The following is a 10,898-nucleotide window of genomic DNA, read 5'->3' as shown; positions in this document are numbered from 1 at the left end:
GCAGTGCAGCTGGGAGGCCTTGGGTCCAGGCTTCCCGCTCGAAGCCAGTGGCAAATGAATGACCCGCTCCTGCCTCTGGGGCCCTCTGGGACAGAGAAGCCACCTGCTGCCCCCGGCCAGAGACTGTGGGGGTTCAGATGTAAATTCCTTGGCCCCTTCTGCCTACACCCCAAAATCCCATCCCAGAAGTTTCTCCTTCCCCTCTACTGCTAAGCCTCCTTCCTCTCTGACCCTTTCCCCCACAAATCCCCCTCCCCTTCACTGACCCTCTTCTCTGAGTCCCTTCCCTCTCATTGAGCTCCCTCCCCTTCCTTCTCCCAACTCAACCCCCTTCCCCAGAGGCCTCCCCCTGAAGCCCCTCCCCTCTGGGTAAGTCTCCCCCCTCTCTGCACCCAGGTCCACTTCCTCCAGCTCTTCCTGGGATCCGTCTCCATCACCCCCTCCCCACCTTCATATTCACATCCCTCTCCCTCTTTCCTTTCCCCAGGCCAGAGGACTGATTCCCAAAGAGGCCTGGGTTGGTTGTAATGCTAACACCAAGCCCTTTCCAGGAATCTCCTAAGAAGGAACACTCTAAAGCCAGGGTGCTCTTACTGTTTACAGTAACCTATTTCCTCTTCTTCTGGTAATAAAGCGTAGTGACTTGTCAGTTGTTCCTTAACGAGAGGAGAATATTTTGGACCAATGTAAAGCATTCCAACAGGGAGGCCTGGAGTGCTGTGATCTGTGGGGTCCCAAAGAGTCGGACAGGACTGAGTGACTGAACTGAACTGAACTGAAAGACTTCTACGGAAAAATCTGCCTGCCCCTGGGGCCTTTTGCTTTCTGCTTTGCTGCAGGTCAAGAAGTTAAAGATACAGTAACTTTGAAATTATTGCGAGCCTCCACAACCCCAAATACCTGTCCTGGGATAAATATCTGTCCTTGCTCTTTTGCAAGTTGCTCTCCTGGCCTGGATGCCCCAAACCTCTAGGACGCATGGCCTACATGTTCTGTTTCTGCTTCTCATCTCCCACCCATTTGTCTGTCCACTGTGTCTGCTGTCAGGCCCCTTGCTAAGGCCACCAGTGACCAGCTTGGTGCTCTGAATTCTCAGGCTTCTTGCCTGACGACTTCCGTAGCCTCTGACACCATTGCCAATGCCCGCCTTCTTGAAACTCTTTTTTTTCCTCTTTGGTTTCTAGACTGACCTCATCTACTTCCCTGGTTTTGGTTGCCATATGTATTCTAATAACAGCAGGTTTACCACTCCTGAGTTCCAGATCACTATATACGCCCTGTCTCTTCCTGGACCTCTCTGCCTGGAGGTCCCACAGGCTGGCCAAACTCTGTTCACTCACAGCTAAGCCCAGCAACTGCGCCCAGCAACCTGGTCCTATTTTGGTAAATGGCACCACCATTCAATCACTGACCTAAGGCAAAAAATTTGGGTTAACCCAATTTTTTCCGCGCTCTCTCCCCACAGACCAAATGGTACTCCAGCCCGGCTCCGGCTTATCCTGCTTCTTTCACATCCCTCCCCCTCACCCCCCCCACCCCCGAAATCAGTCCTGGTGCCGCCCCCCCTCTGTCCCTGCTTTATTTCTGGGTGGCATCATCTCACGTGATGACAGCTGCAAAGCCTCTAAGATGGTCTCCTGCCTTCATCCCTCTACCTGAGTCTCAGTTCCGCAGGGCCAGCTGGAGAGGTTATTCTAGAGCGTAAATCTGATCAGGTACCTCCCTTCCATGATTCCAGTAACAGTCGAGTACAATCCAGGGTCTGTAATTCTGCATACGAGACTCCCGGTGACTTGGCCTCTCCAGGGCCCAGGGTCCCATCGCTGCTTCCTCCCTCACTTGCTATCCACCCAGCTAGGTGAAATCCCACTTTCCTGGCTCTGGACCCTGGGCCCCTTTCCCACCGCCTGAACCTCCTACACCTTCTCCGAGACACAAGTGCTTCCAGCCTTGTTTACCTTAAGCATTAGAGTGTCACCGGAGAGTTCTGAGTACCCCCTCCCCACTACCTACCCTTTCCTTCCCTCAAGGGTTTCAGCGGAAAAAATGAGGCCCCGCTCTCATCTCTCCTCCTGGGGACACAACTCTACCCACTTTCCTTTGGTGGTGTATTTTACCAAAACAATAGATCTTTTTGTTCTCCTTTCCCAAATATGAAATCATAGCATTGAATGTGCTCTTTCACACGCCGCAGGGCGATTCAGGCGTTGGGGAGCGCTTTGGAGGGCCGGTGTCCCAGGCCCAAACCTGGAGAAGGGGGTCCCTGACATCCCCCCACCTCCTCCATGCCCGGGAGTGCACCTGCCCGCCCCTCTGGAATGGGCCTTCCTTGTCTGAATCCCCATTGAATAGGCCTAAGGACCAGCTAGCTAGTGAGTACCCAGCTCAGTTTACAACTTATTGAAAGTCTCTAAGCTTCATTCCGCAGCAGCCGGAGCAGCGCAGAATTCAGCCAGGGCCAATCCTTGGGGGGCGCGAGCGGGGCAGGGGGTTGGGATGGGGAAGTTCTGCAAGTAGGTGGAGGCCTGTCTGCGCTCAGGATAAGGAGGCGCCAGCAACTGCAAAACGAAAGGTTTTTATTGAAAAATATCAAGTGGCCCCTTTTCAAAGCTGCGGGTCCCTGCGCAAAGAGAACTTCGTGGCCACAGTCCGACTGGGCGGGCAAGTTGCGGTGGTCACCCCAGTTCCGCGCACCAGAGGGGCAAGATTTCAAAGGTCCGTGCTGGCAGGCCCTTGGGCTCCACAATCCCGTTCCCCGGGCCGAGGAGGGCTAGCTGCTGGGGAAGGGGGCGCCGGGCGGGCCCCTCCCAGTCCAGTGAGGGAGCAGCCTGGTGTCTGCGGGGCTGGGGCTGGTCTCCGTAGCAAGGCTGCAGACCGACTGGTGGGCGCGCCAGCTTGTGGGAGTGGTCGGGGCTTCCCGCGGCCGCCCCATCAGACGTAGTCCTTGCGGTCGTAGGCCGTGCCGGTGCCCGTGCCGGGCGCGGTGGAGCGCGGCGCCGAGTAGACGATCTTGGTCGGCGCGAACTTGTCGCGCGGCGGGCAGGAGCAGCAGAGCAGCGCGCCCCCCAGCAGCTGCAGCGCGGACGCCGCCCAACCCACGTACAGGGCGGAGCCCATCTCGCGCTTCTGAGCCTCGGGCACCAAGGGGTTGTAGAAGTCCCGGATGATGGTGTTGGCCGACCAGGACACCGGGATGAGGGTCAGCAGGGCGGCCAGCAGGAAGAGCACGCCCGCCACGATGGTGATCTTGGCCTTGGCCGTGTCGTCCTGCACGCAGTTGGTGCACTGGGCGCCCACGAGCGCCACGAGGAGCCCGAAGACGGCCAGTAGGATGGCGATGACGATGAGGGCGCGGGCCGCCTGCAGGTCCTGCGGCAGCGCCAGCAGCGAGTCGTACACCTTGCACTGCATCTGGCCGGTGCTCTGCACCACGCAGTTCATCCACAGGCCCTCCCAGGTGATCTGCGCCGTGATGATGCTGCTGCCGATGAAGGCCGTCACGCGCCACATGGGCAGCGCGCAGCACACGATGGTGCACAGCCAGCCCAGGACGGCCAGCGAGGTGCCCGCGATCTCCAGGCCCATGGACATGGCTGCCGCGCCAAAGCCGGCTCTGCCGGGCGGCTCCACGTGCGGGACGACTAGGGGCCGGGGCCGCTGGGGCCTGGGCTGGAGCCGCGGTGCAGCCGACGGACTGACGCCCCGCTTGACGGACGGACGGACACAAGGACGGCGCGCGCTAACGGCTCCGATCTGCCGGCTGGCGCAGCGGCTGCGCCTGCACCTGTCTGTGGCTTTGTAGGCGGGCGGCTGCGACTGGGCTGGCCCCTAGGAGGGGGCCGGTTAGTCTTCGATTCCGGCCCAGCGCTCCGGCGGGGGCGGGAGGGGCGGAGCCGCGCTCTCCCAGGTCTGGGGACAGTGACGTGGCTCCTCTTCTACCTTCACTAAAGCGCCCCGGGAGGAAGCACTTGACCAGGAGTGGCTCAAGGCGCCAGGGTGCGGGCTGCCGAGAGGGCGGGGCCGAGACCTGCGCCCCAGCCCCTCGTTCCTGGCCATCCCCCGCCCCAGTGCTCGGAAGGGAATTCTCCGGGGGATGGGGTTAAAAGCACAACCTGCTTGACACTCCACCACTCTACCCCCAGCAAGGAGGCGTGGGGAGGGGGGCACTGCCAGCCGCGCGGGATCCGCGGGGAAGGGGCGGGCAGTGTGGGCGTGGCCATCCGCTGTGGGCGTGGCCCAGCTGTTTACCCGAGTGGGCGGCTGTCCCCGGAGCTGCGCACCTGCTCCTGGTCCCCCTGGCCTCCGAGGCAGCTCTCCCCCCTGCGCGCGCTCTCGGCCTGATCCAGGCCCAAGGGACTGCCAGTCCTGGGCGTCTGGACTCAGAAGCCGGGACAGCCCGCAAAGGCGCCCTGAAGACACCCCTGAGCCAGTGCTGAACTCAGATTCTCTAGCCCCTCCGCAGTTCCCAGGTCTTCACCCTCACAGTGTCCCTGGATCCCTTTCGCTGACCTGGCCTCGCCTCCTAGAAACCTCGCACCCGCACCCTCCTCTCACAGAGCCCCGGTCCTAACCCCGGGGACTCAGGACCCAGATCCACCTTGTTGAAACGATGGTGAAAGACCTTTGATCCCGGCAAAGGTGGCAAGTCAGAGACATTATCTCTTAGTGGCCTTGCTCCCGCATCTGAGCTATCGCTCACCTTGCTTTCTGCCCTACAGAGGTGACCTTGGAGATTCTGTCCCTCTCTTCCCCTCTCCTCAGGCCCCATCCTTGCCGCGTCCTCTACAGGGACAATGTAGAGACCACATGGCCCACTCTTTCCACCTTTCAGCTTTTTGCTCCCAGCCAGGTCTTCCCCTGACCACACTATTTAAAATCACAGCTGGGAATTCCCTGGCTGACCAGTGGTTAGGGCTCCAGGCTTTCACTGCCATGGCCAGGGTTCAATCCCTGGTCAGCACAAGGTAAGGATCCCCCAAGCTAGCCCGCAAGATTCCCCCAAGGGCCACGTGGCCAAAAAAATAAATAGATAAAAATGTAAAATCGCAGCTATTCACCCCACAATGTCCTGTCCCCTTTTTATATTTTACATTCCTTTTAGCATTTCACAGTGCCTGTTATTCACTTTCTGCTCTGGTATGTCAGCTCCATTGGGACATCCAGAATGCCCCCAACCAGCCAAGGGTTTCTGCTGGCTTTATTCACTGCCGTGTCTCCAGTGTCTGGAACCACGTTGGGTCCCGAAGACAAAGTTGATGTAGTGACTTTAAAAAATTTTTTTTTACTTATTTGACTGTGCGCACAGAATCTTCTTTTTGGCAGGGGAACTCTTAGCTGGGGCATGCGGAATATAGTTCCACAACCAGGGATTGAACCCCAGGCCCCCACATTGGGAGTGCAGAGTCTTAGTCATTGAGCCATCAGGGAAGTCCCTGATCTAGTGACTTGAATGGAGGAAAAGCATCGTTTTCTTGCCTTCTTGCAGCCTTGTCTGCCCTGGGGGGGGCTCCCTCCTCCTGGCATGAATGACTGATAATGGGATATTACCCTGTTACCTGCCTTTGGAATCTACTCAGAACCTGGGGCACTTTGATGTGAGAGGAGGGACCTCATGGAACCAGGCCTAGGGGTTTTTCTGTCTTGTCCCATCTCTCAAATTACAGCCCTGCAGCCTGTGTCCTCTTCTGTGAGTGTCCTAGCCCTGGGGTGAGGTAAACAGAGCCGAGGCCCATGGAAACCAGGGTCCCACTTCTTGCAGGAGCAAAGGTCTTGGGCTGGGCCAGTTGGGGCTGGGCTGGGCAGGGCTGGGAGTGCCCGGCCAGAGGGCCCAGCTGGTGCTGGGTGGATGTTGCCCTGGAGGAAGTTCTTGAAGTCCAGTGAAGTGCTGGTTATTGGGGTGACTTTGGGGCAGAAGAGTGGCAGTGGGGGCCTGAGACTAGGTGCTTTTGTCTCGAGAGTGGGCTTCCTACTCGTTGTGCTGTGAGCTCTATCTCTTGCTACCTGCGAGGCCAAGGAAAGTCACATCCCCACTCCTCACCTCAGTTTCTTCTTCTGCAAAATGAGTAAACTGATGTCTACATGATCTACCTCATAGCGTTGTGATGAGTACAGAGGCAATGTGAGCATATTGCAAATTAAAAAACAACCAGGGCCGGACAAGCCAGCGTGCAGAGAAATTGCGCGGAGAAGGTGTGGGGTTTAGATGGATGGACCTGAACTGGAGTCCAGCTCCACTCGCAGCAGTCCTGTGACCTTGAGCAAGTCCTCTCCCCCCTGGAGCCTCAGTTTCTTCATCTGTGAAGACTGGTTTATTCTGAGTTGCTTGGGGTACAGGCAGGAAGAGGTGCCTTGTTCCTAAGCCTGAGTGAGGTGGACCTACTGGGCTGGGCTGGAAAGAGATGAGGCCAGAAGGACAGAGTTTCGTGCCCAGAGGCCAAACTTCAGGGACTCTGAAAATAAGACTTTGGCTCTGGGCAAATAGCTTCAATCAGCTTTTTGCTTAATATCGTCCATGGTCCTTACAACTCAGTAATAAAAAACAAATAGCCCAATTTAAAAAAAATACAGTCAAAGGATCTGCATAGACATTCAGAATAGACAAGGAAGATATCCAAATGGTCAAGGTGCACATGAAAATTTGTCTGACACCATTAGTCATCAGGGAAACACAAATCAAAACCACGAAGAGATGCCACTTCACACCTACAAGGATGGCTAGAATTGAAAAGATGATAACAAGTGTCGCAGAGACTGTAGAGAAACTAGAACTCTCCGACAAAGCTGATGGCATTGTGCAATGCTGCAGCTGCTTTTGAAAAGTCTGGCAATTCCTCAAAAGGCAGGGTTACCTTTTGTGGTTTAGTCACTAAGTTGTGTCCGACTTAAGATGTTCGACCCCAGCACACTCAGTCTGGCCCCCTCCTCTCCCCGGTGGGCAGACTGTACTGAATTATGCCATGGACTGTAACCCGTCAGGCTCCTCTGTCCATGGGATTTCCCAGGCAAGAATACTGGAGTGGGTTGCTATTTCCTTCTCCAGGGGATCTTCCCAACCAAGGATCGAACCTGCATCTCTTGCATTGGCAGGTAGATTCTTTACCACTGAGCCACCAGGGAAGCCCCCTGGCAGAGTTATACCATATGACCCAGCAATTCCATTATTAGGTATTTACTCTAATAATGAGAAATGGAAGATGTAAAGAGAAATAAAGAAGATATAGAGATATAAAGAAGAAATAAAGAGAAATGGAAGCCTTTGCATTACAACTACTGAAACTTGGGTAATTAGAGCTTCCCAACAAGAGAAGCACCTGCAACAAGAGGCCTGTGCACCCTAACAAAGAGTAGCCCCCCCACTCACCACAACTAGAGAAAGCCCACACACAGCAACGAAGACCCAGTGTAGCCAAAAATAAAATAAAATAAATAAATTATAAAAAACAAAACCAAAAGGACTTGTGCACAAATGTTCGGAGCAACATTCCTAACAGCCTCAAAGTAGAAATGGTCTAAATGTCAGTTGGTGAATGAATAAACAAAAAGGAATATATCTATACAATGGGATATTATTCAGTCATAGAAAGGGATAAAGTTCTGATCTGTGGTACAATGTGGATGAACCTTCAAAACATTATGGTAAGTGAGTTGCAAGGAATGGTGTGTATTATGTTATTTCATTCATAAAAATGATCCAGAGTAGGCAAATCTATTTGAGATAGAAAGTAGATCTGATGGTGCTGGGGTGGGGCATTGGGGGAAATGGAGATTGACCGCTAATGGGTACAGTGAGAATATCCACTCCAGTATTCTTTTTAGGGTGATGAAAATGTTCTACAGTTGATTGTGCTGATGGTTGCATTGCTCTAGGAAGATACTAAAAAAACAGTGAAGAAATTGTGAAATGGTCTATAAATCGTATCAATAAACCTGTTAAAATATAAACCACTATGGTGCTTGGGCTCCAAAATCACTGCAGATGGTGACTGCAACCTTGAAATTAAAAGACACTTTGGAAGGAAAGCTATGACCAACCTAGGCAACATATTAAAAAGCAGATACATTACTTTGCTGACAAAAGTCTGTCTAGTCAAAGCTATGGTTTTTTTCAGTAGTCATGTATGAATGTGAGAGTTGGACTATAAAGAAAACTGAGTGCCGAAAAATTGATGCTTTTGAACTGTGGTGTTGGAAAAGACTCTTGAGTCCCTTCGACTGCAAGGAGATCAAATCAGTCCATCCTAGAGGAAATCAGTCCTGAATATTCATTGGAAGCTGAAACTCCAATACTTGGGCCACTTTTGGTGAAGAACTGACTCATTGGAAAAGACCCTGATGCTGGGAAAGGTTGAAGGCAGGAGGAGGAAGGGATGACAGAGGATGAGATGGTTGGAGGGCATCACCAACTCAATGGACATGAGTTTGAGCAAGCTCCGGGGGTTGGTGACGGACAGGGGAGCCTGGCATGCTGCAATCCATGGGGCTGCAAAGAGTCGGACGCAACTGAACAACTGAACTGAACTGAACTGATGGTGCTTGGGGCCCGCAATATGTGTTGGTGTGTTGTGTGTGTCCCCAGAGGGTGGGAATGAGGATGGGATGAAGCTGTCTTTGTATGGAGAGTGCTGACTCTGGGTAGTGGGGGAGTGCTGTTGAGAGGAGGGTGAGACTTGGGTGCTCCAACACAATGCTAGTCTCTCCCTCCCGTTCCTGAGCCTCCTGTCCAGAAACAGCACCTTGACCCAAGATGGGACTGATGCTCCAAAAGCCCTCCAGTTAATGCCCAGTGACCATTGGAAGGGTAGTACGGAGGCTGTCTTGATCTAGGAGAGCTTCTTGTAGGAGGAGGTTGGGCAGGAGTTGGTGGAGAAGGCTTTGCCTGGTGGAGGTGACCAGGTGTGTTGGAGTGAAATGTGTGTGTGTGTGTGTATGTGTGTGTGTGACTCCAAGAAGCAAATGCTAGAAAAAGAGGAACTGAAATGAGAGTTTCCACAGCTAGGAGATTAACCTGTTCCTCCACCCAGTGTCCAACCCCCAAGAAGTAGCCGTTAGGGCCCCAGGGCTTGTCCCTCCCATACTGTGGCCGTGACATCCTGCCCCTTTCCCCATCCCCCCAACACACTCAGTCTGGCCTCCTCCTCTCCCCAGTGGGCAGACTGTACTGAATTATGCCATTGGCTTTCTTGGTTCTCCAGCTTGCAGATGGCAGATTGTGGGAATTCTTGGCTTCTATAACTGCATAAGCCAATTCCTCTAATAAATCCTCTTTTACATATTGTGACTCAGATGGTAAAGAATATGCCTGCAGTGCAGGATACATGGGTTCAATCCCTGAGTCGGGAAGATCCCCTGGAGAGGAAAATAGCCACCCACTCCAGTATTCTTGCCTGGGAAATCCCATGGACAGAGGAGCCTGGCAAACTACAGTCCATGGAGTCCCAAAAGAGTCAGACATGACTTAGCAACTAAACAACAACAACAAATATATTCTATTAGTGAAACTTGACTTTTGTGGTAGAATTCTTTAATTGGCGCAGAGACACACCTTCTTTTACTGCACTTCACACTACTGTGTGTTTTTTTAAGTTGAAAGTTTGTGGCAACCTGCGCTGAACAAGTCTATCAGTGCTGTTTTTCCAACAGTATTTGCTCACTTGGCATTTCTGTGTCATATTTCGGTGAAATATTCCAATCTTTTTCATTATTATTATGTTATGATGATCTGTGATCAGTGATCTTTGAAGTTACTATTGCAAAAAGATTATGACTTGTGAGGCTCATGAAGGTTAGCCTTTTTAAGCAATGAAGTACTTTTATTTTTAAAATTTTTTTGCCACACCTCAAGACATGTGGCATCTTAGTTGCCCAACCAGGGATTAAACCTATACTCCCTGCAGTTGAAGCAGAGTCTTAAGCACTGGGCCACCAGGGAATTCCCAGTAATGAGGTGTTTTTATTTTATTTATTTATTTTATTTATTTTAAATTAAGCTATATACACTGTTTCTTGGGCTTCCCAGGTGGCACTAATCGTAAAGAACTTGGCTGCCAATGCAGGAGACATAAGAGATGTGGATTTGATCCCTGGGTCAGGAAGATGCCCTGGAGGAGGGTATGGCAACCCACTCCAGTATTCGCCTGGAGAATCCATGGCCAGAGGAGCTTGGTTACAGTCCATGGACTCCCAAAGAGTTGGGCACAACTGAAGCAACTTAGCAAGCATGCACATTGTTTTCTTAGACATAATGTTATTACACATTTAATGAATACAGTGTAGTGTAAGCACAGGGGCTTCCCAGGAGGTGTCAGTAAAGAATCCATGTGCCGGTGCAGGGGATGTAAGAGACTCAGGTTCGAGCCCTGGGTCTGAAATATCCCCTGGAGGAGGACATGGCATGCCATTCCAGTATTCTTGCCGGGAAAATCTCATGGACAGAGGTCCATGGGGTCGAAAAGAGTCAGGCCTGATTGATCATCTGAGCACTATCTAGTGTAAACATAACTTTTATAGGCACCAGGAAACCGAAAAATGTGAGTGACTCACTTTATTGCTGTCTTCGCTTTATTGGGGAGTCTGGAACCAAAACGACAATTTCTCTGAGGGATGCCTGTATTTAGACTCTTTACATTTAAGGTAAACATTGCCATGTTAAAGCTTGGTGTAATATGTTCACTGCAGCTTTATTTGCATTAGCCAAGATACAGAAGCAACCTATGGTGTATATATACAATGGAATGTTAGCCATTCAAAAGAACAAAATCTTGCCATTTGAGACAACACGGATAGATCTAGAGGGTATTATGCTAAGTTAAATAAGTCAGAGAAAGACAAATACTGTATGATTTCATGTATGTCTGGAATCTAAAAAATGAAACAAGTGAATTCACATAACAGAACAGAAA

At 51.9% G+C, this 10,898-nt stretch overlaps 1 protein-coding gene across 1 annotated transcript; it reads right to left on the bottom strand.

Moving 5' to 3' along the window:
- Positions 1 to 2,559: 2,559 nt before the first annotated feature.
- Positions 2,560 to 3,900, bottom strand: CLDN3 (claudin 3). Its single transcript, XM_043914970.1, has one exon. It carries the CDS (start codon positions 3,589 to 3,591, stop codon positions 2,932 to 2,934), a length of 660 nt encoding a protein of 219 aa, XP_043770905.1. The 5' UTR covers positions 3,592 to 3,900; the 3' UTR covers positions 2,560 to 2,931.
- Positions 3,901 to 10,898: the final 6,998 nt, after the last annotated feature.

This window comes from Cervus elaphus, chromosome 10, assembly GCF_910594005.1.
Source record: "Cervus elaphus chromosome 10, mCerEla1.1, whole genome shotgun sequence".
Taxonomy (NCBI): domain Eukaryota; kingdom Metazoa; phylum Chordata; class Mammalia; order Artiodactyla; family Cervidae; genus Cervus; species Cervus elaphus.
This window is presented reverse-complemented; position numbering and strand designations above follow the sequence as displayed.